The sequence below is a fragment of the Leptonychotes weddellii genome, chromosome 16, assembly GCF_054177405.1.
Source record: "Leptonychotes weddellii isolate Sample4059 chromosome 16, ASM5417740v2, whole genome shotgun sequence".
In the NCBI taxonomy this organism is placed as follows: Eukaryota; Metazoa; Chordata; class Mammalia; order Carnivora; family Phocidae; genus Leptonychotes; species Leptonychotes weddellii.
Window position 1 is genome coordinate 43,200,344 of NC_138384.1, and position 26,768 is coordinate 43,227,111.

General features: G+C 56.9%; 1 protein-coding gene across 1 annotated transcript; it reads left to right on the forward strand.

Annotated features, from left to right (window-relative positions):
• The first annotated feature begins 1,754 nt into the window (after nt 1-1,754).
• Nucleotides 1,755-24,064, forward strand: CLPTM1 (CLPTM1 regulator of GABA type A receptor forward trafficking). Its single transcript, XM_081807087.1, has 13 exons — nt 1,755-1,867; nt 9,352-9,475; nt 10,847-11,005; nt 12,820-12,937; nt 17,058-17,143; nt 18,017-18,137; nt 18,698-18,942; nt 19,662-19,755; nt 21,713-21,903; nt 22,178-22,273; nt 22,569-22,704; nt 23,296-23,463; nt 23,629-24,064. The coding sequence occupies exons 2-13, from the start codon at nt 9,473-9,475 to the stop codon at nt 23,925-23,927; spliced, it is 1,716 nt and encodes a 571-aa protein (XP_081663213.1). The 5' UTR covers nt 1,755-1,867; nt 9,352-9,472; the 3' UTR covers nt 23,928-24,064.
• The last annotated feature ends 2,704 nt before the right edge of the window (nt 24,065-26,768 follow it).

Below are 26,768 nucleotides of genomic sequence, written 5' to 3' on the forward strand. Positions count from 1 at the left end.
CCAGCATGCCCTTCACCCAAATGTCAAAAATAGCTCCTCAGGCAGGCCTCTGACTACCTAATCCAAAGTGGCTCCCCGTCCCCACCCCAGTAGCCATCATCTGCCCCTGCTTCTTTCCTCCAGAGCAGTTCTCCCATTTACCAGTTTGAATGATCCTGTTGACTGTTCTGTGGGTGTGTTCCCCTCTAGACCCTGAGCTCCAGGAGGGCAGGGTCCAGAGCTGTCTGCTCACTCACTGCCTAGCATAGAGCCTGGCGCATACTAGGTGCTCAGGAAATATTTTCTGTCTATAACACACCAGTACTTTTTCAACCTGGCCCTTGTGTCGGAGACGGGAAGTGACGCGCCCAAGATGTCACAGCCAGGAACTGCAGGATCCCAGAGCCCCACCTTTTGCCATGGTGGTGTCCCGCACACTGGGAGATACAGGGACGAGCTCTTGCTGGTGAAGGGGACAGGGCATGACAAATGCCAGAGAGGGGGTGGGCTCGGGGCTGTGGCGGGGGGGAAGGCTGGGCAGTGGAGGCCTGGAGGGGAGTGGTGTGGGGGGCCTGGGTGCTGGGGGCAAGCCCTTCAGGGAGCACATGTTGATTCCACAGGTGTTTACTGAGCCCCTGCTCTGTGCTGGGCGGTGCTTCTGCCCAACGGTGACCATGACAGTCCTGATCCTGCCTCTTGAAGGCGGAGCGGTGAGGGGACAGAGCTGGGAGGAGGAAGAGGACAGGATCCGGGAACCAGCAGGTGCAAGGAGAGGGGCGGGAAGAACTTCCCCATCTCAGGCCCTTCCTGACATCATGAAATTCCCTGCCTCTGAGCTTCTGTTTCTGAGTGAAGATTCTTCTTCTGGGAAGCCCTGCCTGACCTCCCTGGCCTACCCACCCCCTTGTCATCCTGCTGCCCTTTTCCTTCCTGAGTGACCCAGACAAGTGGGTCAGCCTCCCTGCGCCTCCATTTGCCCTGCCGCTGAGTGGAGATGTTCATGGTGCTGGCCCCGCAGGGCAATGTGTGCTGTTCGTGGTACGGACCTGTCATGGCTCACACTCTGGCTGTGTTTTTCTACGTCTGTCTCCTGCTGGATAGGAGCCCCTGGAGGGACAGGCCCACACAGGGCTGGCCACAGAGGAGGCCTTAGGAACTGTTTGCCCAGGGAAGGACCTCTCAAACAAACCCAAGCCTTACAGAATCTGGCCCTGGTCACCCTTCTGCATTTCCCCCAGTGGCCACCTTGCATCCTGGGCTCTGGCTTCAGGGAGCAGTGTGGGCAGTCCTCATCACCAGACTTTCTTTCCCCTTCCTTTCTGTACTTGCTGCCTCCTCCGCATTGCCCCCTTGTTATATTTTAGGCCTCAGCTCCAACGGTCCCTTCCTCCAGGAAGCCCTCCCTGACTTCCAGGCTGGATCAGAGGTCCCCTCTGGGATCCTATAACTCCATCCTGTCCACTCTGGTTCATCCCTGTCTGGGGACTCTTTGGCTCCCCCGACCGGACTGTGATCCCAAGGAGGGCAGCACAGGGCTGTCTCGGTCACCTCTGTGTCACCAGCACAGAGTAGGTTTTGGGGGAGTGTTTTTGTCTTGAAGGAATAAGATCCATCGCCCTTCCTGGGTGATTTTATTCATTCATTCTCCACTTGCTGATCAAGCACCTACTCTGTGCTTAGCCCTGTGCTGGGCCTTGGCATGCAGTGGTGCCTAAGACAGCCCCAGTGCCTCAGGGGGCACCCTCCCTCCTTAAGCTCGTCTCTGTTTCCTGCAGGTGACCAGCAATGGCAGCATCGGGAGGGACCCGCCGGCGGAGACCCAGCCCCAGAACCCACCACCCCAGCCGGCACCCAACGCCTGGCAGGTCATCAAAGGCGTGCTGTTCAGGTGAGCAGATGATGGTTAGTTTTGTTCACTGAAAAAAATCCGAATAAGGAAAGCATAGGGAAGAAAGGAAAAAGTCACTGGGGATGACCATCACCCTATCGGTGGAGATCTTTTTCTTTTTTTAATATGACAGAGTTTTTTTTTTTTGTGGTGGTGGTAAAATATACTGTTGTGGGGTTTTTTGGTTTGTTTTTTAAGATTTTATTTTTAAGTAATCTCTACACCCAATGTGGGGCTTGAACCCACGACTCCCAAGGTCGAGAGTCCCAAGCTCTACTGACTCAGCCAGCCAGGAGCCCCTAAAATATACTGTATTAATTTGCTAGGGCTGCTGTAACAAATAGCTCAGGCTGGGGGTGGTGGCGCTTAAGCAACAGAAATTTATTTTCTCACAGTTCTGGAGGCTACAAGTCTGAGATCAAGGTGTCAGCATGTCTGGTTTCTTCTGAGGCCTCTGTCCTTGGCTTAGATGGTCATTTCCTGTGTCCCTACATGGCGTTCCCACTGTGTGTGTCTGTGTCCTAGTCTCTTATAAGGATACCAGCCCGCCCTAGTGGCCTCACTTAGCTTTAATCACCTCTTTAAAGGCCCTGTCTCCAAATACAGCCACTGAAGTACTCAGGATTAGGACTTCAACATATGAATTGGCCGGGGAGGGGGGATCGGGAGGAGGGAACAGGGACACACAGCTTAGCCACAACACATACATTACGTAAAACCTTCCGTTTTAAAACCTATTTTTAAGTGCACAGTTGTGCAACCGTCACCACCAACCATCCCATCCATCTCCAGAACTTTTTCATCTCCCCAAACCGAAACTGTATCCATTAAGCACTTATCCTCCATTTGCCTTCCCTCCAGCCCCTGGCACCCAGCATTCTACTTTCCGTAGCTATGAACTTGACTGCTCTACTTACCTCATATAAGTGGAGTCCTACAGGCTGTCCATTTGTGCCTGGCTGGTGGTGATCTTTGTATGGGTGCATTCAAATGGTCATTTCCTGGGCCGTGGGAGCACGGGGCCTGCCTTCTAGAAGCCCAGCCTCTCACCGAGGCCCTCGGGAGATGCTGGGTGGGGGTGGGGAGATTTCGTGGGGCTGAGTTCTGCCTCTGTAGGCCTGGACCTGGTGACAATTCCCTTCTCTGCTCTGGGCTTTTTTTGCCCATCTGCAAAATGGACATTTCTTTGTCTTTCCGGACACATATTTTAGTGAAATGTTCAAGAGACAGGCTACGCATTTAAGCAGGCACTTTCTGTCCTTATCAGCTATAAGGAGTTTCGTGGCAGAGTTGTTTGATAGTTTATTAAGATTTTATTTAAATTCCAGTGAGTTTGGGGCGCCTGGGTGGCTCAGTTGTTAAGCGTCTGCCTTCGGCTCAGGTCATGATCTTGGGGTCCTGGGATCGAGCCCCGCATCGGGCTCCCTGCTCTGCAGGAAGCCTGCTTCTCCCTCTCCCACTCCCCGCTCCTTGTGTTCCCTCTCTCGCTGTCTCTCTGTCAAATAAATAAATAAAATTTTTAAAAATAAATTCCAGTTAGCCTACAGTGTATTAGTTTCAGGTGTACAATATAGTGATTCAACAATTCCATACATCACCTGGTGCTCATCATGACAGGTGCACTCCTTCATCCCCATCACCCATTTCACCCATCCCACACCCATCTCCCCTCTGCTAACCCGCAGTGTGTTCTCTGTAGTGAGGAGTCTGTTTCTTGGTTTGTCTTTCTCCCTCTCTCTCTTTTTTTCTTTCCTTTACCTGTTTGTTTTGTTTCTTAAATTCCACAGATGAGTGAAATCCTTCTCTTATTTTGCTTAGCATTTAGCTCCATCCATGTCTGGCAAATGGCAGGCTTTCATCCTTTTTTATGGCTGAGTAATATTCCATTACACACACACACACACACACACAGGCACACGCACATTTTCTTTATCCATTCATCCATCAGTCGATGGACATTTGGACTGCTTCTAAAATTTGGCTATTGTAAATAATGCTGCTGTAAACATCAGGGTGCATGTATCCCTTTGGATCAGTATTTTTGTATCCTTTGGGTAAATACCTAGTAGTGCAGTTGGTGGGTCTAGGGCAGTTCTATTTTTAACTTTTTGAGGAACCTCCGTGCTGTTGTCCACAGCGGCTGCACCCATTTGTAATCCCACCAGTGGTGCAGGAGGGTTCCTTTTTCTCCACATCCTCACGTGGCCTGAGTTGTTTAAACCAGTCCTCCCCTTGGCTAGGACAGCCTCACATGGCCGTGGCCTGCTACCAGGGAGCCTGGGAAATGTGGTCTTTATTCTGGGAAAGGAAGCACCCTGCTGAAAGCAGGAATTTCGTTCCTGAGGAAGAAGAGTGGTTTGGGTGAGCCAACTACTTGTCTCTTCCAGGCTGTCTTACTTGTTTTTTGTTTTTTTTTTCTAAACTTATAAATAATACACGCTTATTGTAGAAAGTAAAATCAAAGAATACAGATGTGTAGAAAGAAGAAAGTAACAGAAGCGTAACGGATCGGTGGCCATCCCATAAGCACACCCCTGCAGTTTGCCTTCAATGAGATTGTAGAAGGTGCTCACAGACAGTTGTTGAAATGAGAGAAAAACTGCGAACAGCCTGCTTGTCCAAACTGGAGGATCAGCTACGGAAATGGGGGCGGGGGGCGCTGGTAGAATCAAATGATGTGTAGGAGCGCTGGTCTGTTCCCACATCTCAGTCCCCCTGCCTCTGAGCCGTGTGTCCTGGTTGGCTGATGGTCCCTCTTGTGCCTGAGTTTCCATCTCAAGAGTTCGGAATCCTGCCAGTCAGCTCGCAGGTCAGGAAAGGATGCTACGAGGCTCTGGTGCCCGCCCAGAATTGGCCAGGATCACTTTTGTTGTTGAGTGTTAAAAAACTTTAGAAAATTACAAAGAGAAACCGCTGGCGGGGGCCAGGGATCCCCACCGTGCCAGACGGAGTCAGCAGTCACATTTTGGTGTGGGCCAGGCCTACCGGCCTGGTGCCCTCCGACCGTGCCACCCAGGATGCGAAATTCCTCGCTGTTCCGCCCGTACCCTTGGGCGCCATCCCTGACGTGCCCCCGATCTTCTTCCACTGCAGAGCCTCCGTTCCCTCCCTTCTCCGTTCTACTGTGCCCCGCCATGTCCAGTAAAGACCTGGAGTTTTCTTACCTATCAGTTTCTTTTTTTTTTGTGCTCCAAGCAGCTGCGAATAAAGATTATTTTTATCTTTCCCTTCGCTTTTACATAAGAGCAGCCTATTTTACACAGTTCTGCACCTTGATTTTTTCTCATTAACAATGTATCTTAGAAATCTCTCCACATCAGTACATAAGGGCACTTCCTTCAGATAGACATTTTTAAAAAAGTCCCAGCTTAGGCTCATTTCCTCCCTTAGAACCAGGCCGCACCGAACAGCCTGGCTGGAGGCCCAGAGAACATCTCATCTGGCATTCTGACAGTGGGGTTCAGGGTTTGTTTTCAGGGGCCGGTGAACTCTCCAAAGCTTCGAGTAGATTGCATGGGAATGGCCTTTTTTGGGGGAGAGAGAGTGGAGTCTGGTCTTCAGCGCCTGTTCACGTTAGACCCCTGGTTACCTGGCGTGGGGGATGGGACGGGAACCGGGTGGGAAAATGGATGAGGTGGGAGAGTTTTCATTCTATCTTTTTATCTATTTAACATCTTTCTGAGCCTGTGAACGTAGGATACCTAGGTGGGGTGGGAGGGAAGATCGAACATCTCTTTTCTTTGCTGAGTCCAGGAGGTTGAAAAGCATTAGGGGGGCGCCAGCCCCCTATAGGCCTGTTGTCAGAGGGTAGGGCTTCCTGGCCTGGGATGTGTGGATGGAGGGGTGTGGCCATGTGCCCTCTGAGAGGACCCACAAAACTGTGGGTGTGCAGGTAACACACAGGTACTCTTCAGGGGACTGGGGATCTGGAATCCCTAAAAAACGTCTGGTCCAGTCGGTCTCATTTTACACATGGGGACCCAGAAGCCCAGAGGGGGTGGGACTCCTGCAGGCCACACACAAGGCAGGGCTGCAGGTGGGTGTCCTTGCTCCCACATCCTCCCTTGGCATATGTACTAAAACGGGAGCCTCTCTTGGAGGTGGAGGGTTCCCCCGAGATTACCAGTTCCAGACCTTCCTCGGCCGTGTGCGTCAGGGACTTCTTGGGGAGGCAGCAGATGGCTCAGCTGGGCCGTGGCCCCTCAGACCCCAGACCCCAGGGCTCCAGGGCTTCTACCGGCAGAGACAAGTCCCTGTGCCTGATCCTGCCCTCCGGTGTGGTTTGGGGCCCACCTACACTAGAATTCCCTTGTAGTATTTTTCCATTCCAAAGGGTTTGTCTGCCTCTTTTCCTATGATGAAACTAATAATAGCTAACACTTCCAAAGTACTTCGTGTATACCGGGCTTCATTCTGGATGATACATATTTATCATGGGTGCATATGTGTATATACTTAGATACAGATACAGATATATATCCATGCATTTAATGCTTACAAACAACCGCATGAGGTAGGTAGTGTCATTATCCCCATTTTAACTGTTGAGGAAACAGAGGTCTGGAGAGAGGTTAGGAGTCTTGCCTGAGGTCACACAGTTGGTAAGAGATAGAGCTGGGCTTCACATCCAGGTATTGCAGCTTAGAGGCTGAGCACTTAACCTCTGCTATATTGCTTTTCATAGTAATTAATAAGTACTTGTCTCATTTAATAATTACACAGCAGCATGTGTCTGAGAGACCTGAATTAACACAATAGAAGTATTTTATTTCTCTCTCGTGTACTGGTCTGGCTTAGACCAGGATTCTGCAGTCTTCTGCAACCCAGATTCTTTCTTGCTTTTTGTTCAACCATCACTAGGTTTTGCCCTTTATCTGCATGGCCTAAGATGCTGCTGAAGATCCAGCCATCGCATCTGCATTCTAGGAGGGAAGAAGAAATCAAGGAGGCATGCTCTGTCTCTTTAATGACACTTTCCCAAAGCCCAGCACAATACACGTTGTTTACGTTTTATTGGCCAGGACTTCACCCTGTGTCCACTCCTAGCTATAAGCAAGGCTGGAATTATAATCTTTATTCTGGGTAACCAAGGGGTCCGGCTAAAATTTAAGAGTTTCCTTTTTGAGACAAAAGGGGAAGATGGATATGGGAAACATCTAGCAATCTGCTATACTTTTGTTTGGAGGCTTTTCTTTTGTTCATTAAAAAGTAAGAAAGAAATTCAAGAAGAAAAGCCTAAAGAAGAACATAAAAATCACCTGCGGAAAACCATCATTCATCATTGTTGTATTGGTTGTGATCCTTTTACATGTTGATTCATATAAATGCTGGGGTTTTTTTGTTTTTGTTCTATTTCTTATTTTTTTTAAAAGATTTTATTTATTTATTTATTTGACAGACACAGCAAGAGAGGGAATACAAGCAGGCAGTGGGAGAGGGAGGAGCAGGCTTCCCACTGAGCAGGGAGCCCAATGTGGGGCTCGATCGCAGGACCCTGGGATCATGACCCGAGCCGAAGGCAGACGCTTAACGACTGAGCCACCCAGGCGCCCCTTGTTTTTGTTTTAAAGTGAGCTCTGTGCCCACCCTGGGGTCTGAGCTCACGACCCCGAGATCAAGAGTCGTATGCTCCACACACTGACCCAGCCAGGTACCCCTGGTTTTTTTATTCAGAATTTTTTAAGGCACTGTTGTGTTTTTGCTTATCTGTATGCCTTCCCCTACTCCCCCAAACCAGGAAATCCATTTGAAAGTCTGATCTGTATCATTTCATACCTTTCTCTGTTTTTATTTCAATGTAAAGCAAATACATGGTTTGGGGTTTTTTGGGGTGCGTGTGTTTTTGGTTTTGTTTTGTTTTTTTAAAACGGACAGCTTTTTTTTAAAGATTTTATTTATTTGACAGAGAGACAGCAAGAGAGGGAACACAAGCAGGGGGAGTGGGAGAGGGAGAAGCAGACGGGTCCCAGCTGAGCAGGGAGCCCGATGCAGGGCTCGATCCCAGGACCCTGGGATCATGACCTGAGCTGAAGGCAGACGCTTAACACCTGAGCCACCCAGGCACCTCGTATTTTGTTTTTTTAAAGATTTTATTTTTAAGTAATCTCTACCCAAGGTAAAGCTTGAACTCACGACCCTAAGATCAAGAGGCACATGTTTAGGGTCCCTGGGTGGCTCAGTCAGTTAAAGATCTGACTCTTGATCTCAGCTCAGGTCTTGATCTCAGGGTCGTGAGTTCGAGCCCTGTGTTGGGTTCCATGCTGGGTGTGGAGCCTTCAAAAAAAAACAAAAAAAAAGAGTTGCATTCTCTACTGACTGAGCCAACCAGGCGCCCCAGTATGGTACTTCTGAAGGTCTCTTGATACAAATTTTGAGGTTTTTTTTATAACAACAAATTCTGAAACATCAGAGTTCAGTTGTTCTGAGCATCTCAAAGTTATGTATAAGAATAATTTCAGGCCTAGGATGACCATATTTTCCTCCAGAGAGGACGTGCTTTCCTTCTGCTGCTGGCTGCTTGGGGCATCATCCATCCGGGGTCTCCTTGCGCCAAGTTCAAGGCTCTCGCTGTGTCTACCTGGTGACTCCCTGGGAAGACTAGGCCTTGCCTGCCTCCCCTGGTCTTGGATGTGGCACCTTGTGGGGTCTTAGCTCTCTGGTTACCCCGTGTGGGCCCTCAGCTAGCATTTGTTACCCATCAACATACCTCGCAAATGTCCTCAGACACAAAAAGAAGCTTCTGTTGTTTTTTTACTTCTTTTGGTTCCAGTCTTCCCTTCAGTTTTTGCCTGGTAAATCTACAGTCTTGTCCATTTAGTGTTTTTAAGAATGTATACTTACATATACTCATACGTAAATTTGATAAAGAACATATATGAGCAGAACATATTCTTGTTATATCAGGATACATAACTATATATGTAAAACTAGTACTAATACGTTCTTAGTATATTCATTTTTACTAAGTTTTTCCAGTTGGCTGCTTCCAGCAGCAGCGTTGGTCTGAATACCCTAGGCCAATATTACTACAAATTGGGACTAACCCTTTACTTACTCTCCCCTTCTCAAGCGTTCAATTGATCTAAGTTCTAAAATGTTGCTCTCAAAGGTGCTGTGCATCTAAAATGCTGAGATTCCAGGTTCTTAGGGTTCCCTGACTTTGGGATTCTGGGGGCCTGGCGTACTAGGTTTCCTAGGTCAGAGGTTAGAAGGTCCAAGCCCCGCGTCCCTGTGGCCACTGGGGGCTTCTGGAGGACTCATGGGGCGGGGGTCTGCGTGGAAATGGGGGCAGCACCCCGGACATGGCATCTGGGGGCATCTTGGCTTCTCACCTGTCTGGTGACTGCCTTCTTAGGGGCCCTCCCTCCTTGGTTGCCAGCCCTGGGTCAGGCCCCCAGCGTGTGCTGTGTCAGAAGGAGGTCAGGTGGGCCCACGATAGAAAGAAAAGGCTTGGGACTCACCGTCTGCCCCTCTTGCCTCCTCAGGATCTTCATCATCTGGGTCATCAGCAGCTGGTTCCGCCGAGGGCCGGCCCCTCAGGACCAGGCAGGCCCTGGAGGAGCTCCGCGCGTCGCCAGCCGCAACCTGTTCCCCAAAGACACTTTAATGGTAACTGCTGGCTGGGAGGCCAGACTCGGGAGGCGACCGTGTGGGGGAGGGTGTGAGGGAGTGACAAGGGCATTTGGGACAGACAGGTCCCTCGTCGCTGTCAGCTGGGTACAGGACCAGGGTTGAGGAACTCCAGGTCCATCCTCGGCCCATGAGGCCTGCGTCACTAGCAACACCCCTGAGGAAAGAGTAAATTCTTTCAGTTTTGTGGGGAAGAGGGACAGCAAAGGTTTCACTCAGCTGTTTAAAAACTGTTTTAACAGGGTCCTAACATAACCTATTTCAAAAGCACATTCAGGTCTTAAAAGTTGCAAAGGGGGAAGAAAAAAAAAGTTGCAAAGGGAGGTGTGCAGGGAAGGGAAGCAGTGGGAAAAAGAGAGAGAGAGCAGGGAGCCAGACAGAGCGGCCCACGAGAGCCAAGCGACAAGAGGGAGGCGTGTGCTGTCCTGCCAGGTCCAAGGGTCCAGGGCTTGGGGTTCGGGAACCCCACAGGGAGTGCCCGGACCCCAGTAATTGAGACTTCTCCCACCTTTCGCTTCTTGCACAGAATTCCAGTTAGCGGGGGGTGACCACGGCTCAGCGAGGCTCTCTGTCAGCGGGCCTTCAGGGCTCTGTTCGGAGATGGCCACGGGCACCTGAGAAGGGAGGGCACTGTCTGCGGGCCAGCTCTGCACTTCCCCTGTGTTGTCAGGAGTCCGCTAACCCTCTCGCAGCTCTGGGCTTTCTCCGTGAGCCTGCAGACCTCTGACCAAGCAGGCTGTAAGAGAAGGGAGAAGATCATGCAAGGAGACTTGATCCCTTCTGACCCCAAATTCTACCTTTTCTTTTTTTTTAAGATTTTATTTATTTATTTGACAGACAGCAAGAGAGAGAACACAAGCAGGGGGGAGTGGGAGAGGGAGAAGCAGGCTCCTGGCTGAGCAGGGAGCCCGATGTGGGGCTCGATCCCGGGACCCCAGGGATGATGACCTGAGCCGGGGGCAGACACTTAACCAACTGAGCCACCCAGGCACCCCCTTTATTTTGGTTTTCAAAGTAAAAATAATGGGGCTCAAACTCAGTTGCATGCCCTACTGACCAAGCCCGTCAGGTGCTGAGCCCAAATTCTAATTGGCAGGCCAGCCATTCTTCCACTGCTTTTCGCTCATGCACGCCACAGCCTCAGGAGAGGTAGGGTGGGGGGTGAGGGCTACTGTTCTTCACTGGCCCCCTCCCTGCCCCCGCCCCCACCCTGCCCCCCGCTCCCGCCACAAAGTCCTTCATCTTAGCACATCGACCGATGCCCCGGCTCTTGGTCTGCGCCTTCTCTGGCCGCCTTCAGAGGCTCTCGGCAGCAGCTGAGCTCCCTCCCCGCCCCTCCCCTGCCCGCAGAACCTGCATGTGTACATCTCCGAGCACGAGCACTTTACAGACTTCAATGCCACGTCAGCGCTGTTCTGGGAGCAGCACGACCTTGTGTACGGCGACTGGACGAGCGGCGAGAACTCGGATGGCTGCTACGAGCACTTCGCCGAGCTCGACATCCCACAGGTGGGGCCGGCTCCTGGGCTCTGGCTCTAGGGCTGCGCTGCTCACGCTGGAGGGCCTTTCCTTGAACCGGCTCTGGGTCCTGCAGCCTGAGTTCGGGCTCCGAGCCTGACGCTGCCACGATCCACCTGCTGTGTGACCACAGGGAGGCCCCGGGGGTCCCTCGGCCTCGGCCTCCCCAGCTGACAAATGTGAACAGGGTTGGAATTGGCCTCGGATCTTCCAACTACCTACAGGGGCGTGTAAACCTGTGCTTTAAACCAGTGAAAGATGAGTAACCGACCTTGGGGGTGCCGGCAGCCCTGTTTGAAAGTGGTAGTTAATACCGATGGAGCACTTGGTGTGTGCTCCGTAGTAAGTGGGAGCCTCTCTGCTGCCTTGTGAAGTGGCAGCTCTCCTCTCTGTTTGACTGACTGGCAAGGAAACCGAGGTACAGACAGCTTGGGTGACTTAGAAGGTCAGAGAGCTTGTGAGAGAGTCGAGCTCAGGCTGTCTGGCTCTGGATTCTCACAGCCCCAGGCTCAAATCCTGCCTCCTCCAGGAAGCCTTCCTTGACATTCAGGCTCAGGCAGTGGACCCTCTCTGGGCTTCTGCATCAAAGCCTGCACACTCTGGGTGGTCACTCCTGGGCTGGTTTGGTCACCGCTGTGTCCCCAGCCCTGCTCAGCATGGGGCCAATACTTGAGCGAATACATGAGTAGGTGAATGTAATCAATCAGTGAATCAGTGGGTGTTGAGATCTCTTTGGGGCCACCCTCTCATTCATTTCTCCCTAGCAGGTCTTCTCCTCAGCCCCTGGGGGGAGGGGGCATATCTGCTCTGTCTGGGTGCCTGGAAGCAGGGTCTGGGTTCCGTCTTTCTGAGGCGGGTAGGATAACTGTACTGGGGCTTGGGGGTGGGGGGGCGGTTCCACTGAGACCTCCAGCCCAGCCCCCAGAGCCCTCCCTGAGATGCGATCCCAGGAAGGCTCAGAGGGTAGCAAGTTGGATGGTGAGAGCTGTTCCCAAGCATGCCAGTAAACCCTCCTTCCCAGCTTTGGGGTGGGAGGTAGCCCGTTTGTGCCTGATTTAATTTACTATTTGCATTTCCCATGCAGGGCCACAGGGGAAGCACCAGGTTTGGTCAGAAGCAGAAGGAAGGGGTGGGGGGGGCGGGGAGCCCAGCTGGAGCCTTTCCTGGGGTTTCCATGGGAAAAGCAAGGCAGGCAGGGGAAACAGCTTAGGATTGGCTCCTTCGGATGTTGGATGTCAGTGGGCTCTGGGCTAGAGGGGTGTTCTCCAGCTGCATGTACCCCATCCTGGGTGATTTAGGGAAGCTTGGTATATAAAAGTTATTAGATCAAGGGAGTAGGTGGAGTGTGGGCTTGGGATTGGCTGGATTGCATATGAAAGATGTGTACAAAGGCAGGTGAGTTGTCTCTAGGAATTAGTAGCCCTGGAAGGGGCAAGTCTCTTCAGCCAGCTAAGAACCCCCCTCCCTCCCCGCACCCCCGCCCCAAGATGTTAAAACATGATGAACGCAGAGGTGGGCTTAAAAGGGAGGGAAGTGAAGGGGACAAGTAAATCCAAGTTCTGCACGGAGCTCCGACGGAGGCCTCAGATCGGCCTTGGCTGTCCCCCCCGGGGCCTCAGGCAGGTGGCTGCCCTCTTGGGTTTCCTCATCTGTAACAGGTGGGGCTCAGAGTAGTCCCCGTCCTGGGAGATAGCAGGTGACAGGCATAAGCAGAGCGGGGGACACAGATGGTGAGAGGAGAGCCGCACAGGAGCCCACAGACTGAGTTCAGATCCACTTATGCACCATGTTACACATTCTTGCAGAGCGTCCAGCAGAATGGCTCCATCTACATCCACGTCTACTTCACCAAGAGTGGTTTCCACCCAGACCCCCGGCAGAAGGCCCTGTACCGCCGGCTCGCCACGGTCCACATGTCCCGGAGTAAGCACCCCATGCCGTGCAGCGGACCCCGCCCCCCCCCCCCCCCCCCCCCCCCCCCCCCCCCCCGTGCCGGGCCCATGGGGGCAGGCAGGAAGCCCAGGCCCAGGGAGGCTGGGGTCGGCGGGCTGGGCTCGAGCCCCACCCACCCTCTGCACCTCTGTGGACACCTGTGAGCGGACGGGAGAGGAGTCAAAGAGCAGGCAGAGAAAGGGACTTCTGAAGGGCAGGGGACAGTGGTCAGAGAAGGGCGGGGCTGGCTCGTGCACGCTTCTGGGCCTGGTCAGAGCAGACACTCGGGAGCAGTCTGTGAATGAACACCAGAAGGAGAGAGCAGGGGAAACGGGAGGACTCTGGGCTATGTTTGATCCCGTGTGAGGTCTGTAAGTGCGTCTGTGTTACCCCAGTCCCTGCGAATGGGAGCCACAAAAACGCGCCACCCTCTGGGGGCCTTGTGCGGAGGTGCCTGGCTCCGGGGTGCCCCTTTTAGATGGTCCCATGAGAGCATGCTGTGAGGGCCGTGCAGCCGGACGAGGTCCCCCATTCTCATTCTGGCTGGCCACCCGGCCATCCCGACTGCAAGCACAAACCCCAGGGACTGTGAGCGACCCCAGGAAGCCTTGGGTCCGGGCTAGCCATTTGCGACTTCTGACATGGCCCAGTAGCGAGCAGGGGTTTTCTCCACCCAGAGCATCGTCTTCCATTTCATCTCTTCTTGCACACACATGGTTCAAAATTCAAGTAATTCAGCAAGACAGTGCAAGTCCTCAGTCTCCTGTTCCCCTCCCCCCTCTTCCCCCGGCCCCACTCCCCACAGCCCACTGCCTGCAAGTTCCTGTCGCTGTTTCTCTGTTACTTAACCTCCAAAGCTCCCCTGAGGAGAGAAAAGCCCAACACAGGAACGAGAATTTTGAGGAGATTAATATTCGTGTTTAGGTGCTTTTGAGTACTTGGCTTATTGGCATCGGAGCCACGTGCTGAACGTAGTCCTTTTTCCCTTCCTGTCCCAACTTCTCGTTTTGTATGAGATTAGTCGTGGTTGTGTCCTTTTCCTCCCTCCTGGGGTCTTTGTCCTTGAATCCACTGTCTCCTGATTGGCAGCCCTGGGGTTTACTTGAGTTTCAGCAGATCTAGAAACTCAGTGGCTCCCTCGGAAAGTTCCCTTTCCCCTGTCATGAATCTCGTGTGCCCGCCTCGCTTTTATTTCATTGCGCCTGGGGATTTAGTTCAGATCCCTCCGGCTGTTTCTGCGTGGGGCAGCAATGGATGTGCTTCTACTTGTTGGGTTAGGCCTTCCCTAACTTCGGGGGTATAAAAATATCCCAAAGGATGATAATTTTTTCATTATCCTCTGTAGTGGGCAAAAATAACAATTGGTGAACCCATATCAGCCTCCAAAAACTGATCTGGAAAAGTCCCCTCGTGTGTGGTGAGCCTGTTCTGTGATCGTGTCTGTGGAATGTGGTCCGTGGGATGTTCTGCCCAGCTGGCTTCCGTTAGCAGGATCTGGTGCAGGCAGAGGCGAGCAGAGGGAGCGTGGCTTGCATGGGTAGTCTCCACAGTTGTGGCCCCGTGAGCGGCATGGATCGGGGGTCCGGCTTAAATGTGCCTGACGCCTCAGAGGTGGCCTTGAATGTGACCCAAGAGAGCGGCTGCTCTCTTGCATCCCATTTGCCCCCCCATCGACGCCACTGTTCTCTTCTGTGGTTCTGCCTTTGGGGAACGTGCTCAGTATCGAGGCGTGGTTAAGGTCACGTCCACGGTCAGTGTGACACATGTTGGCATGGTCTGCGAAAGAGAATCTGCAGCCCCTGGACCTGAAAAGCCCACTAGGATTCGCCAGGCCTCCCTCCCCCATCTCACAGCTGGGACCCCTTGGAGCAGGGACGTGAAGGGGCTCAGAGCTGGCCACACGCCAAGTCCAGAGGGAAGAACGAGAGTATGGGGTCAGAAAAGCCCCCCTCTCCCCGGAAGACCGGTAGTCAATACCTAGAGCAACACAGTCCCATAGATATAACACCAGCCCCGCAAGTCCTTTGTGCTTCCTAGTGGCCACGTGAGTGTTAGTAATAATTTAATTGAAGTCAACATATTGTCACTTCCACATGTAATCAGTGTAAAAAATTAGTGAGCTATTTTACATTCTTTCTTGCGTTAAGTTTCGAAGTCCACTGTGTGTTTTATACTCACAGCAGATCTTGGTTCGGACCAGCCACCTGGTCAGTGTCCGTAGCCTCACGTGCCCATTACTGTACTGGCTGGTGCAGTTCTAGAAGCTGTAACTCCTAGAAAGGGGGGCTCTTCTCCCAGACAGAAGTCAGGTCCATCTCATGTTACAATCCAGTCTGAATGCCACCCAGTTGTAGAATGTTCTCCACTTAAACCAAAGCCTCTCTCCTCCTGGGGCTGGGCTGGGCACAGCTCCTCCCTTCCCTGGACAGCCTCTCCCAGGTGTGGAACAATGGCAGAGCGTGTCCCCCTGGAAGGTTTCCTCCAGGAGGCCCACCCTCGGGTGTTTCCTGTGTTCCCCGGGGGTGGGGGCAAGGTCTCACATGAACTAACATGATAGGAGTGGGGGTAGCGTTCATGGTAACAAGAAAGAGCAGCAGGCCCTGGGCTGAAACCGAAAGCCAATTCCCAGAAGCATTTTTGAACTTGAGCTCATCCATAGACGCCCCGAGCCCTGGTTCTGGGCGGGTGGGAGGGATCTGGGCCCTGTGGTTTGTGGGAATGTGATGGGCACGGACGCGGCCTGGCTGTGCTCTTCACAGTGGTCCTGCCAAGAAGGGGTGGTGCTTTGAACCCCCTCCTCCAGAGGAGGGACTGAAGCCCAGGGAAGTGACGTAGCTCACCAGCGTCCCTCAGGGAGACAGAGCCAGGATATGACCCCAGAGCCCCCGCTCTTGGCCAGCTCCCTTTCCCATTTCCCCATCTCTCCTGGGCCCGCAGGGGCAGGATGGAGAAGTCACCAGAGGGGCAAGCCGTAGTTCGTCTTAGCATAAGGAAGAGTGAAAAGTACCAGGCCAGGGTGGAGGAGGGGAGATGGGGCATAAGCAAGCACCGGCCTCCTCTTCCTGCCAAGTCTTGGTAATCTTCCAGGCCGGGCAGCAGGGAGCCTGTAGTCCACCTGGCCCCCGCAAGAGAAGTGAGGTCCACTCGTGGCTGGGGATTCACAGCCCCATAGTAGTTCTCATATTGGTGGCTCGGGCCTTCTCCAGAACTGTCGGCAGCCTGCCTGTTGATGTTCACGGGGTTCTACTAGTTGTCAGTCCTGGGGTTCGTGGACTGGAGGAGGCAGAGAGCAGGCCAGCCAGCCGACGGGGAGGCAAACTGGGGGCCAGGATAAAAAGTGGGGAGGGAGGCAGAAATGGCGAGCAGGACAGCAGGATGGCCTCCTGCAGTGGGGTGGGCAGGGAAGCCTGCGGAAGAGGAGCATTTCACCAGGGACCGGAAGGCTAAGAAGGAGCCCACCGGGAAGGTTCCGGCCACGGTGGACGTGTGCCAGGGAGATGGAGCAGGGCCTCCAAAGGCCCAGGACTGGCAGATTTGGGGAGGGAGGAGTGAGGCGGGCGAGGGCAGGAGGTCATTGGGGCCGTGGTGAGCATCGCAGGCGCCCTGCTCAGGGAGCGGGAGCCTTCTGGGTTTCTGGAGCAGCAGGAGAACAACAGACACTTGGTTTAAAAGAATTGCTGGTTGCCCTGTGGAGAGCAGGTCATGGGGGCAAGGACTGTGATCATTGGGAGGGGGACGCCGTGGCTGGCCTGGGGTGGGGCCCCGGAGGTGGGAGGAGTGGTTGGATGTGAGGCACGAGCTGGGCTGAGGGTTGGGGGGGTGTCCCTGGAATGGCTGATGGAACGGATGGAGCAGATTCTGGAGAAGGAAGACTCCAGGTTTTTGCCTGGGGCAGTTTGGCAGGTGTGGGTGTCCCTGCCAAGATGGGGAAGTGACGGGATGAGGTCTGAGACGGCAGCTCAGGCTCTCGGGCTCCCGTTGCCGTCCCCTTGTTTCGGGGTGCAAGAGCACATTCGGGAGACCAGTGAGTGGCTGGTGGCGGGCAGAGGTCTGGTGTCTGGTGCCAGTCGCTGTCCTGTCTGCCCTCTTGCCTCCGCCTCCCCTCCCACAGTGATCAACAAATACAAGCGCCGGCGATTTCAGAAAACCAAGAACCTGTTGACGGGAGAGACAGAAGCCGATCCAGAAATGATCAAGGTAAACGGGAGGGGAGCTGTGGGGCCTCGGGGGAGCGTCTGGGCCCTTCACCGCCCAGCAGCCAGCCCCCATGGGTTCCCCTCGGACGCTACCACTGAGCCCCAGCGGAGGCTTGGTCAGGCCGCCTCACGTCTCAGGGCCTCCGTTTCTGCTCTGGAAACCAGGCGAGGAAGCAGAACTACCTCTCAGATTGGGGCGGGTTTCAGGCGAGGGTGTAGCAGCCGGCACCCGGGGAGCAGGTACTTAGACGGACTTAGCCGCTTCGCCCAGCCCTGTTGAGAAGGTCCTGTCACTACTCCCGTGTTCAGACAAGGAGACTTGCCCCAGCTGTCACAGCCAGGACGTGGCGGGGCCAGGATTCACGCGCAGGCAGCCCGGCCCAGAGTAGGCAGCTGATAACATGACTGTGGCAGGAATACTCCCTGGCAGGCTGGGGGTGCTGGGGGTGCTAACCTGTGCTGGGCACCAAGAGCCCAGGGAAGGGAGAGGGAGGCTTTCTGCACAGGGATGGGAGGGACAGGAGGGACGGGAGGGACGGCCCCCGCGCGGAGGCTGCGTGTGGATCCCACACTCGTGCTGTCACCAGGCCATGCCTTGCAGCCTGGCATATGACCGCATCCACATCCTCAGGCCTCGGTTTCCTGCTCTGTTAGGTGGCTGGGGGGCAGGGGGCCGGTGGGATCCCGGGCGGGGGGTGGGGGAAGATTCTGGAAAGGCTGGTACGGGGATCATCTGAGGTAAGCCCTCGGCCAGCGGTCACTGTGGTGGTTTACTCTTCTGCTATCTCAATGTCACGGAAGCCCTCAGGAGGAAGCAGGCAGGTGCCTCTGAGGCCCCCCTCCCCCAACCCCGCCTCACCCCATCTTCCCTCAGAGGGCCGAGGACTACGGTCCCGTGGAGGTGATCTCCCACTGGCACCCCAACATCACCATCAACATCGTGGACGACCACACGCCGTGGGTGAAGGGCAGCGTGCCGCCGCCTCTGGACCAGTGTGAGCCCCCAGCCCCCTCGGGCCCCGGCCCCAACTCCCTGCGAGATCTGACTGGGTCTCCACCACTCCCTAGCTCCCCGCCCCCCCCCCGCCACGGCACTCCCCTTTCTCTCCTCTCCTTCCTGCACCTCCCGGTGACCCCAGCACTGACCCCCTGTGTGCCCAAACCAGTCCTCTGGCAAGCCCCATGAGCTGTTGCCAACTTTTGAAGTTGGGACGGCATCGCTGAAAAACCCAGATTCCTGACTTCTTTTACAACACCCTGATGCGTGGTCATTGGCCGGGCAGCCGTGGGTGGGAGCCGAGCCAGGGATATCCCCTTCAGGTGGGGCCTGCCCAGCCCTCTCCGCCCCATCCCCTCCACGGAGGTCAAGCAGCTCTTCAGCTCCCCGTGGTGTAGCCGAGAAGCGTCCCCTGTTCTCTGGTCTCTGCCCGGGGTCCCCGTGGACATCTGAATCTGCCACCTTTGCCCTTGGAGGCCTGAGGGATGTCCCCGCCCTCTTGGATGCCGGTGGCCTCTGGCCCCGGCTGAGCGGTGCCCCTGCCCCACGTGCCCGCAGATGTGAAGTTCGACGCCGTGAGTGGGGACTACTACCCCATCATCTACTTCAACGACTACTGGAACCTGCAGAAGGACTACTACCCCATCAACGAGAGCCTGGCCAGCCTGCCACTCCGCGTCTCCTTCTGCCCGCTCTCGCTCTGGCGCTGGCAGCTGTACGCCGCCCAGAGCACCAAGTCGCCCTGGAACTTCCTGGGTGACGAGCTGTACGAGCAGTCAGACGAGGAGCAGGACTCGGTGAAGGTGAGGCGGCACGGGGGCTTTCCAGCCCCTTCCTGGGCTGCACGAAGGGGAAGTGGGCCCGCCGGCAGCCTGGGGACCTCCAGCCCGAGCTCCCTGCCCAGTTTCGCAACCTCTCGGGCCCCCTCCCCACAGCAGGCCCCGGCTGGCTCTGGGGGTCCTGTCTCCGAGGCTTCTGGGGGCCTCCTTGTCATCCTTGTCACGGCTTTTCTGTCGCCTCAGCCAGGCCTTTCTGGTCTGGACCTGCACCCCCGCCCCCAGCCTGTCTCCTTGACCCTGGGCTCCGACTCCGAGCTTCTGCTCCCTCTTACCGCGGCCTTGAACGTCTTCTGTTCGCACCTTTCTCTTGGCCTGCGTCTGTGACCTGGAGACTTGGCTGTGCCTCCCTGGGCTTGTCTTCAGTGCTGAGTTTCCAGTCCTCACCCCAACTGTCCCTTCATCTATCTCGGTCCCTGCCTCTCGCCCCGTCACTGTCTCTCCGTCCCCCTGACCCCCACCCGTCTGCACAGCACTCACCTGGCCCTCTGTGCCCCTCTGCCCACCCTCACCCACTCTCCTGCTGGCCGGCATGCTCTCTCCTTCCCCGGGGCAGCTCCAGGGCTCGGGGCCTCTGGGGTCCAGGGGAAGGAGAGCGGGGCTGGCTAGTGAAGGTGCTGCAGTGGTCACCCCTGGGCGAGGGCACGGCTGTGCTCACAGGCATCGCCCCCCACCCCCACCCCCAGGTTGCACTCCTAGAGACCAACCCCTACCTGTTGGCGCTCACCATCATCGTGTCCATCGTCCACAGTGTCTTTGAGTTCCTGGCCTTCAAGAACGGTAGGGTGGGCCCCTGGGGCCAGTGGGAGGCCATGGGGGGGCTGGGGATAGGAGGGTGTGTGGTGGGGGGTAGGGCCTGCCCCCTTCCCCCTCTTCCTCCCTCCCCATAGGTTCTCCCTCTATGTGGGGTCTCTCGGCCCCACTTTCCAGAGGCCTGAGGAGCTGGGGAGGGTAATGGCCCCAAAACTCCCAGCCCAGAAACTCCCATCCAGCGGGTGTGGCGCTGGGGAAGGAGCTGGCCTGCTGCTCCGGTGAAGGCCGGGATGGCACCACCAGGAAGCGGGGCCGGGGAACTCCGAAGCCGGGATCAATAAGGGAAGCCCCAGAGCCGCTCCTGCTGCCCCACACAGCAGGCTTCTCGTTGGAGACCCTTCGAGGCTGAGTGGACAGGGCCCACCTGAGTGGGAAGGTGACAGCCCTGTCCCCAGAGGGCCCCTAGGTTGCGAAGGCCAGCAGTGCTGGTGGCCAGCGCCCTCATTGGTTAGCTTGTGGAGTCCCCACGGCCCCAGCCCCACGAGGGAGCCTGTTGTTACCTCCAGGCTCACAGGTGAGGAAGTGGAGGCTCAGGGAGGTTAGGTGACTTGCCCGCAGTCACGCGGCTGCCAAGTGACAGAGCCAGGATTTGGACCCAGGCAGGGGCTGCGACACCCGCTTTCTTCCTCGAAGCCGTGTGGGCCACCGCGTCCTTCCTAGGGAGGCCTGCCACTCCGCACCTTGTGCTGGCAGCAGTCCTAACGGGTGTTACCGTTTTTGACAATACTGCCACGGTTGAGCGTTACCTTCTAGAAGTTCCTAACATCCAAACTGGACGGTAGGTGGTGGCGACCACCGGGAGGGAGGGAGTTGTTAGCGGGGCCACAGGGAGCACTCACCGTGTCCAGCCACGCCCTGGCGCCCAGACTTCCTGCTGACTTCCAGCTGGGTCGCCCGCGGTCCCACTTGCTCCTGAGAAATGAGGGCACGGGCGGGGGGGGGATGGTCCCTCACCCGAGGTCACCCAGTGGGGGGCATGGGCCCTGGGCGCCTTTACAACCCGTGCTTGTTGCCTCCCTGGCCTGAGGCGGGACTCACATCTACCCGCCTCTAACCGAACTCCGTCTCCAGACCCATTGTTCCCAGTCAGTGCTGGGGGGCTCTAGGAGTGTCCCCCTCAGGTCTCCTCAGGGCCCGATGGTCCGATAGGGGGGTGGGGCAAGCCTGCCGAGTGTGCCGGAGCTCTGGATTCGGAATCAGAGTGGGTGGACAGCTTTGCACGCCGATGCGGGGGCCAGCCGTGTGTGAGCCTGGGCCTGGCTTCTCTTCTGTACGACCGGCATCGTGGTGGGTCGGCTGCCTGTGGCTGCGGGTGTTAGGCCGCGCTGGTGCCTGCTTTGGCCCATGGGAGGCCAGGGCTCAGACGGGGGCCGCGTGGCCCTGTGGGTGGGGGTCCAGCAGGGGCACGGGAAGGAGCTCTGGTTGGGGACCAGAGCCCAGGGCCCTGTCTGCGCCCCAGGAGTGCCTAAGGTCCTTCCGGGTTTCAGGGTGGTGGGCTGGAAGAGCTGGTCTCGAAGTACACGGCCCAGAGCCTCCTGCCCAGGGGAGGCGGCCTGGCACCAGGTGGACAGCCAGGTTCTGGTGTCGTGCGGACCTGGCTTGCATCCACATTCTGCCAGGGCAGCCTCTGTGGCCTGAGGAATGGGGCTTCCCTGAGCAGCCTCAGCTCCCAGCGTGTGGAGAGCACCAGGACGTGGCAGGGGCCACCGTCCCCATCCCTGCCGCCACCACCCTGTTGACTGCTCTGGGTGGCGTCCGTGAGGCAGAGACTCTTCATGGGAGGGGAGGGTGGTGTGTACCCCTCCCCCTTGGCAGACCCAGCACCTCATTGGGGGGTTCTGAGGGGGATGGGGCCTGAGGGAGCTGCGGGAGGGACTCGGAGGGACGCTCCACAGCCCCTCGGCTTCACCCCAATCTTGTGCAGATATCCAGTTTTGGAATAGCCGGCAGTCTCTGGAGGGCCTGTCCGTGCGCTCCGTCTTCTTTGGCGTTTTCCAGTCTTTCGTGGTCCTTCTCTATATCCTGGACAACGAGACCAACTTCGTGGTCCAGGTCAGCGTCTTCATCGGGGTCCTCATCGACCTCTGGAAGATCACCAAGGTCATGGACGTCCGGGTAAGGCCGGGCCCCTGTGCTCTTCTGGGGGCCGCCGGGGGGTTGAAATGGGGGTTGTCTGCCCCAGCCAGACCCTGGAGCTGGCCCCTGGGGGTTTCCCAATGCCTGTTGCGCTCCCAGGACCAAGGGGATTTTTGCACCAGGGGAATTTTTGGGTCACACGTGGGGCAGGGGAACTGGGAACAGTGAGGAAGGGCAGGGGCTGGAACTGGCGGGGGTGGGGGGTGGGAGCCAGGGTGGCAGCTGACCACGGCCTCTCTCTCTCTGTCTGCAGCTGGACCGGGAGCACAAGGTGGCAGGACTCTTCCCCCGCCCAACCTTCAAAGACAAGTCCACGTACATTGAGTCCTCGACCAAAGTGTATGATGATGTGAGTGTCCCCCACACTGGGCCCCGGAGAGGGTCTCCAAGCCCCCACACACCTCTGGACCAGGAGATGGGCAGTGGGTGGGGGTCCAGGGCATCTGCCTACCGCCTGACGGGCCCATCCATTCTTTATGGCCTGTGTCACACCTGCCAGTGTTCCGTGCCTGCCGTGTATACTTCCTGTCCAAGTCCTGAGTTCCCAGGGCCACCTGGAAATTCCCCTGGTCTGGCCTGCCAGCCCAGGTGTGGGTGGGTGAGGGTGGGGAGCAGGGGTGCCAGCCCCGCCCTGTGCCCCACAGATGGCGTTCCGGTACCTGTCGTGGATCCTGTTCCCGCTCCTGGGCTGCTATGCTGTCTACAGTCTCCTGTACCTGGAGCACAAGGGCTGGTACTCCTGGGTGCTCAGCATGCTCTATGGCTTCCTGCTGACCTTCGGTGAGCAGGCCCTCGCCACACTCGGCACCCCTGCCTAGGGCAGACTCAGCAGCACACGTTCCTGGGTCCCGTGCTGGGCCACGCAGGGGACCAGCCGGGTCCAGTCAGCCTGGCCCCGTCCTCCTAATGCTCATGGTCCCGTGCGGGAGAGACTCATCCCCAGACGGGGACGACCCAGGGTGGGCAGGGGTGGCACGTGAGGAGCCTTGGAGGGGTGCCCGGTCTAGGCTGGGGGTCAGGGAGGACTTCCAGGAGGCCATGCACGGTACGTTTCAGTCCTTGTCCCTCAGGGCCCCTTCAGAGTAGACCAGCAGACAGGCGAGTCACAGCACGTGGCAAGTGCCACGAGGGGCTGAAGTTGAGGGGGTTGGGGAGACCTCTCTCAGGAGATGGTGTGTAAACCGAGGCCTGAAAGATGCCCAGGGGGCTGGTGAGGAAGCTGTGGTAAGATGCGCCTGGGGGTGGGAGCGGCGAGGAGGCCCAGGTGGCCGGGGAACAGGGAGGAGAGAGAGACCGGAAGTGCGGTCAGAGAGGTCGGGGGTCAGGGCACCCCTTCCTGGGCTCACGGGGCTCCTTCCATCATCACTGCAGGCTTCATCACCATGACCCCCCAGCTCTTCATCAACTACAAGCTCAAGTCTGTGGCCCACCTGCCCTGGCGCATGCTTACCTACAAGGCCCTCAACACCTTCATCGACGACCTGTTTGCCTTTGTCATCAAGATGCCTGTCATGTACCGGATCGGCTGCTTGCGGGACGGTGAGGTCCAGTGGGCGGGCCGGAGGCCTGGCGGGAGGCCCCCAGAGCCGGGCGCAGGCAGGGCCCTGGGCCGAGGGAGGTGCCACAGCGTCGGCCTATGGGCTCAGTCCTGGGGTGCCGGGCAGGCCCCTTCCTCTCACACTGCCCCCCTCACCCCACCCCCAGATGTGGTCTTCTTCATCTACCTCTACCAACGGTGGATCTACCGTGTCGACCCCACGCGGGTGAATGAGTTTGGCATGAGTGGCGAGGCCCCGACGGCAGCCGCCCCTGTGGCCGAGGCCCCCACAGCAGCAGGGGCCCTCCCACCCCCACCCGCCCCAGCCCCCACCACAACCGCCGCCGCCGCCGCCAGGGAGGAGGCCTCCACGCCCCTGCCTGCCAAGCCCACCCAGGGGGCCAGCTCTGCCACCGAGCCCCAGGAAGCCCCTCCAAAGCCAGCAGAGGACAAGAAAAGGGATTAGCCGCCCCTGGTCTTCCTCTTCCGCTCCGGCTCCTGGTGACCACCACCACCCCCACCCACCCACGCTGTCCTGGCCCCCTCGCCTCCCCTCCCTGTTGCCCTTTCCCTGGACAGATCGGGCCAGGGCGGCGGGAGGCCCCCCTCGGGCCGGAGCCCAGCGTGTGTCGGGGGGCCGGGGCAGGCCAGGACACGTTGTCTGTGGAGGCGCCGTCTGTCCGTATGTTCCTCTGTGTTTCTAGCCATCTCGCCCTGCCAGCCCAGCACCATTGGGAATCATGGTGAAGCCGACGTGGCGCTGCCGAGGTTGGGGGCCAGGCGGGGAGAGCGGCCAGGGCCCCTCTGTGGGATGCCCATGGCCATCCATCATCTTGTCCCTTGTCCCGCGGCCATGCCCCTCCTCCCAGACCGCCGCCCTTTAACACAGTCTGGATTTAATAAATTCATATGGGTGTTTAACTTAAACTCAGCAATCCTCCCTCGTGCCTGCCTTCCTCTGCCACCCCGGAGGGTAGCTTCACCGGGCTGCGGGTGGCTCTCCTGGGTCTGCGAGGGAGACCTGCAGGGTGCAGGACACAGTAGGAGACAGGGACCCTCGTGGCCAGGCCCCTTCCTCACACTTCTCCCCCTCCCAGCAGCCCTCCGAGGGGCTTCAGTAACTGTCCCCATTTCACAGATGGGAAGCTGTTCGCTGGGACCTTCTTGTACCTGTGTTCTCACCATGAGGCTGCGTCTGGCCGGCCGAGGCTGAGCCTTGCCGGTGCCCACTGATTGTCTCCTGGCCTCACGCTGCCAGGCGGGGGGCAGCAGCACAGGCCTGGCTCTCGAGTAGAGCCCCCCAGACACCCACTGTCCTGATAACTGCCTGTCAGACTAACTCGTTCAGCAGGCCCCGTATGCTGGACACGCAACCTCGCTTCTCTGGGCCTGTGAGCTCTCCGCCCGGGGTTGCGGTAGGGGTACAGGGGCGCATCCTTAGGCAGAGTGGTGCTCTGGAGCTGTTGGGGTGACCTCCGCATCCTCGGGGCTGCCCGCCCTCAGGACCCAGCCAAGACCTTAGTGCGTGGCACACGTGTCTTCCCAGCTACCTGGGTGCTGGGACTGTTCACCCACTTTATAGACAAGGACATAGGTCTCTGGGTGTCCCTGTGCTCTGAGGGCTTGGGACCCCGCATTTCCAGATTTACTGTTTTGGGAGAGGAGGCCCCCAGGGCTGAGGACCACACCAGGCTCCACCTGCCACCCTGCCCTGCGGAGCCAGGCAGGGAATCCAGGAGGGCCCAGGAGGTGTTGGCACACGCAGAGCCCCACGTGTACACACATGGGACAGCAGGCTCCTCCTCGCCTCAGGCAGCCACGGACCTGCTCTGCCCCGCCTCCCCTTCCCCCCCCCACCCCGCCTCATTTCACAGTTGCCAGTGCCCCGGGAGAAAGCCCGGGCCCCCCTGCAGGGCTTCTGTCCCATGACTCTGGGAACCAAGGAAGCTCTCAGGCCACCTGGACTCACTGGCCTCCTACAGGAACACGCCCAAGACTTTGGCGAGGCCCCTCAGCTATAACCCGCACCCCCATCACTCGGGAGCCTCACCTCTTCACTTCGTCTGAGACCACCTGGTCCAGGCTGTTCCCTCTTCTGTCCCAGTCCTGCCCCTCCCATTTGCTCAGCAGCCAGAGGGTTTTCTAAAGCACAAACCTGACCCTATGGGTCCTCTGCTCGGAACATACCATGGTTGCCAGTACCTTTGGGAGAAGAGGCCAGGTCCCTAATGCACGAGACCTTGAGGGGATGGGATTTAACCCTTACAGCCTGATGCATCTCCCTTGCTTTAACTTGCCATGATCTCTTACCTTCTGGCTCTAGACCCTGCTCTCCCCTTACCTGGGACATGCCCCAAGGCACACAACTTTACCTTATCCTATGCATCCTCCATATTGTGGTTCCAATGCCTCTTCCTCCAGGAAGCCCTCCCTGACCCCCCCCCCCCCGGCCCAGCTCCCTGGGTTCTCACAACCCAGCCCTGTTCGCTGTGGGTCAACACTGTCTGGAGACAGGTTATTCTCCACTGGAACGAGCCGGGGCTGTCTTGGTCACTGCTCTGTCCCCCGGGAATGTTTGCTCAGCACGTTTGTACACTCCTGACTTGCACAGACATGCGCACGTCCAGAAGTGTGGACCTTGACAGGGCCTGCATTAACACACTAGTAGAGAAACTGATATGCAGTCACTCCACAGACTTCCTGAGCCCCTCCCCTGCACGTTGCCCTGAGCTGGGGTGGGGGGGGGGTGTCTGTTTACACAGCAGGGAACAAGACAGCCCAGGCCTGCCCTCATGGGGCTCAAAGCCCAGCAGAAGCCCCGAGTGCTGAGGATTTCTGACCTGTCCCTCCAGTTAATTCACCCAATAAACAGTGGTGAGGCCCGATGTTTGCAAGGGGCAGGGGGGGCATCAAGTGGGCTCCGGGTCCTATCGTAGGAGCCGCAATTCGATGTTCCTTATCATGAGCCAAACTCTAGTCTAAGGGATGTTTGTGGTTTGCTTCGTCTATCAAATGTAATGTTATTCAATATCCCCATCACCTTACAGGCTGTCATTCAATCCTCATGTCCACCACTTCTCAGCCTCCTTGTTGTTCCTTGAACATGCATAGGGTCTTTGCACTCGCTGTTCCCTGTGCCTCACACACTTCTCTGGATAGCCACATAGACCCTTCATCATTTCAACTCTGCTCAATGTCATCGACCTTCCCTGAACGTCCTCCCGCAAACTGTACCCTCCAAACCCAATCCATATATCCTGCTTTATTCTGTAATGTCGCCATCACCACCAGACATACATATATATTT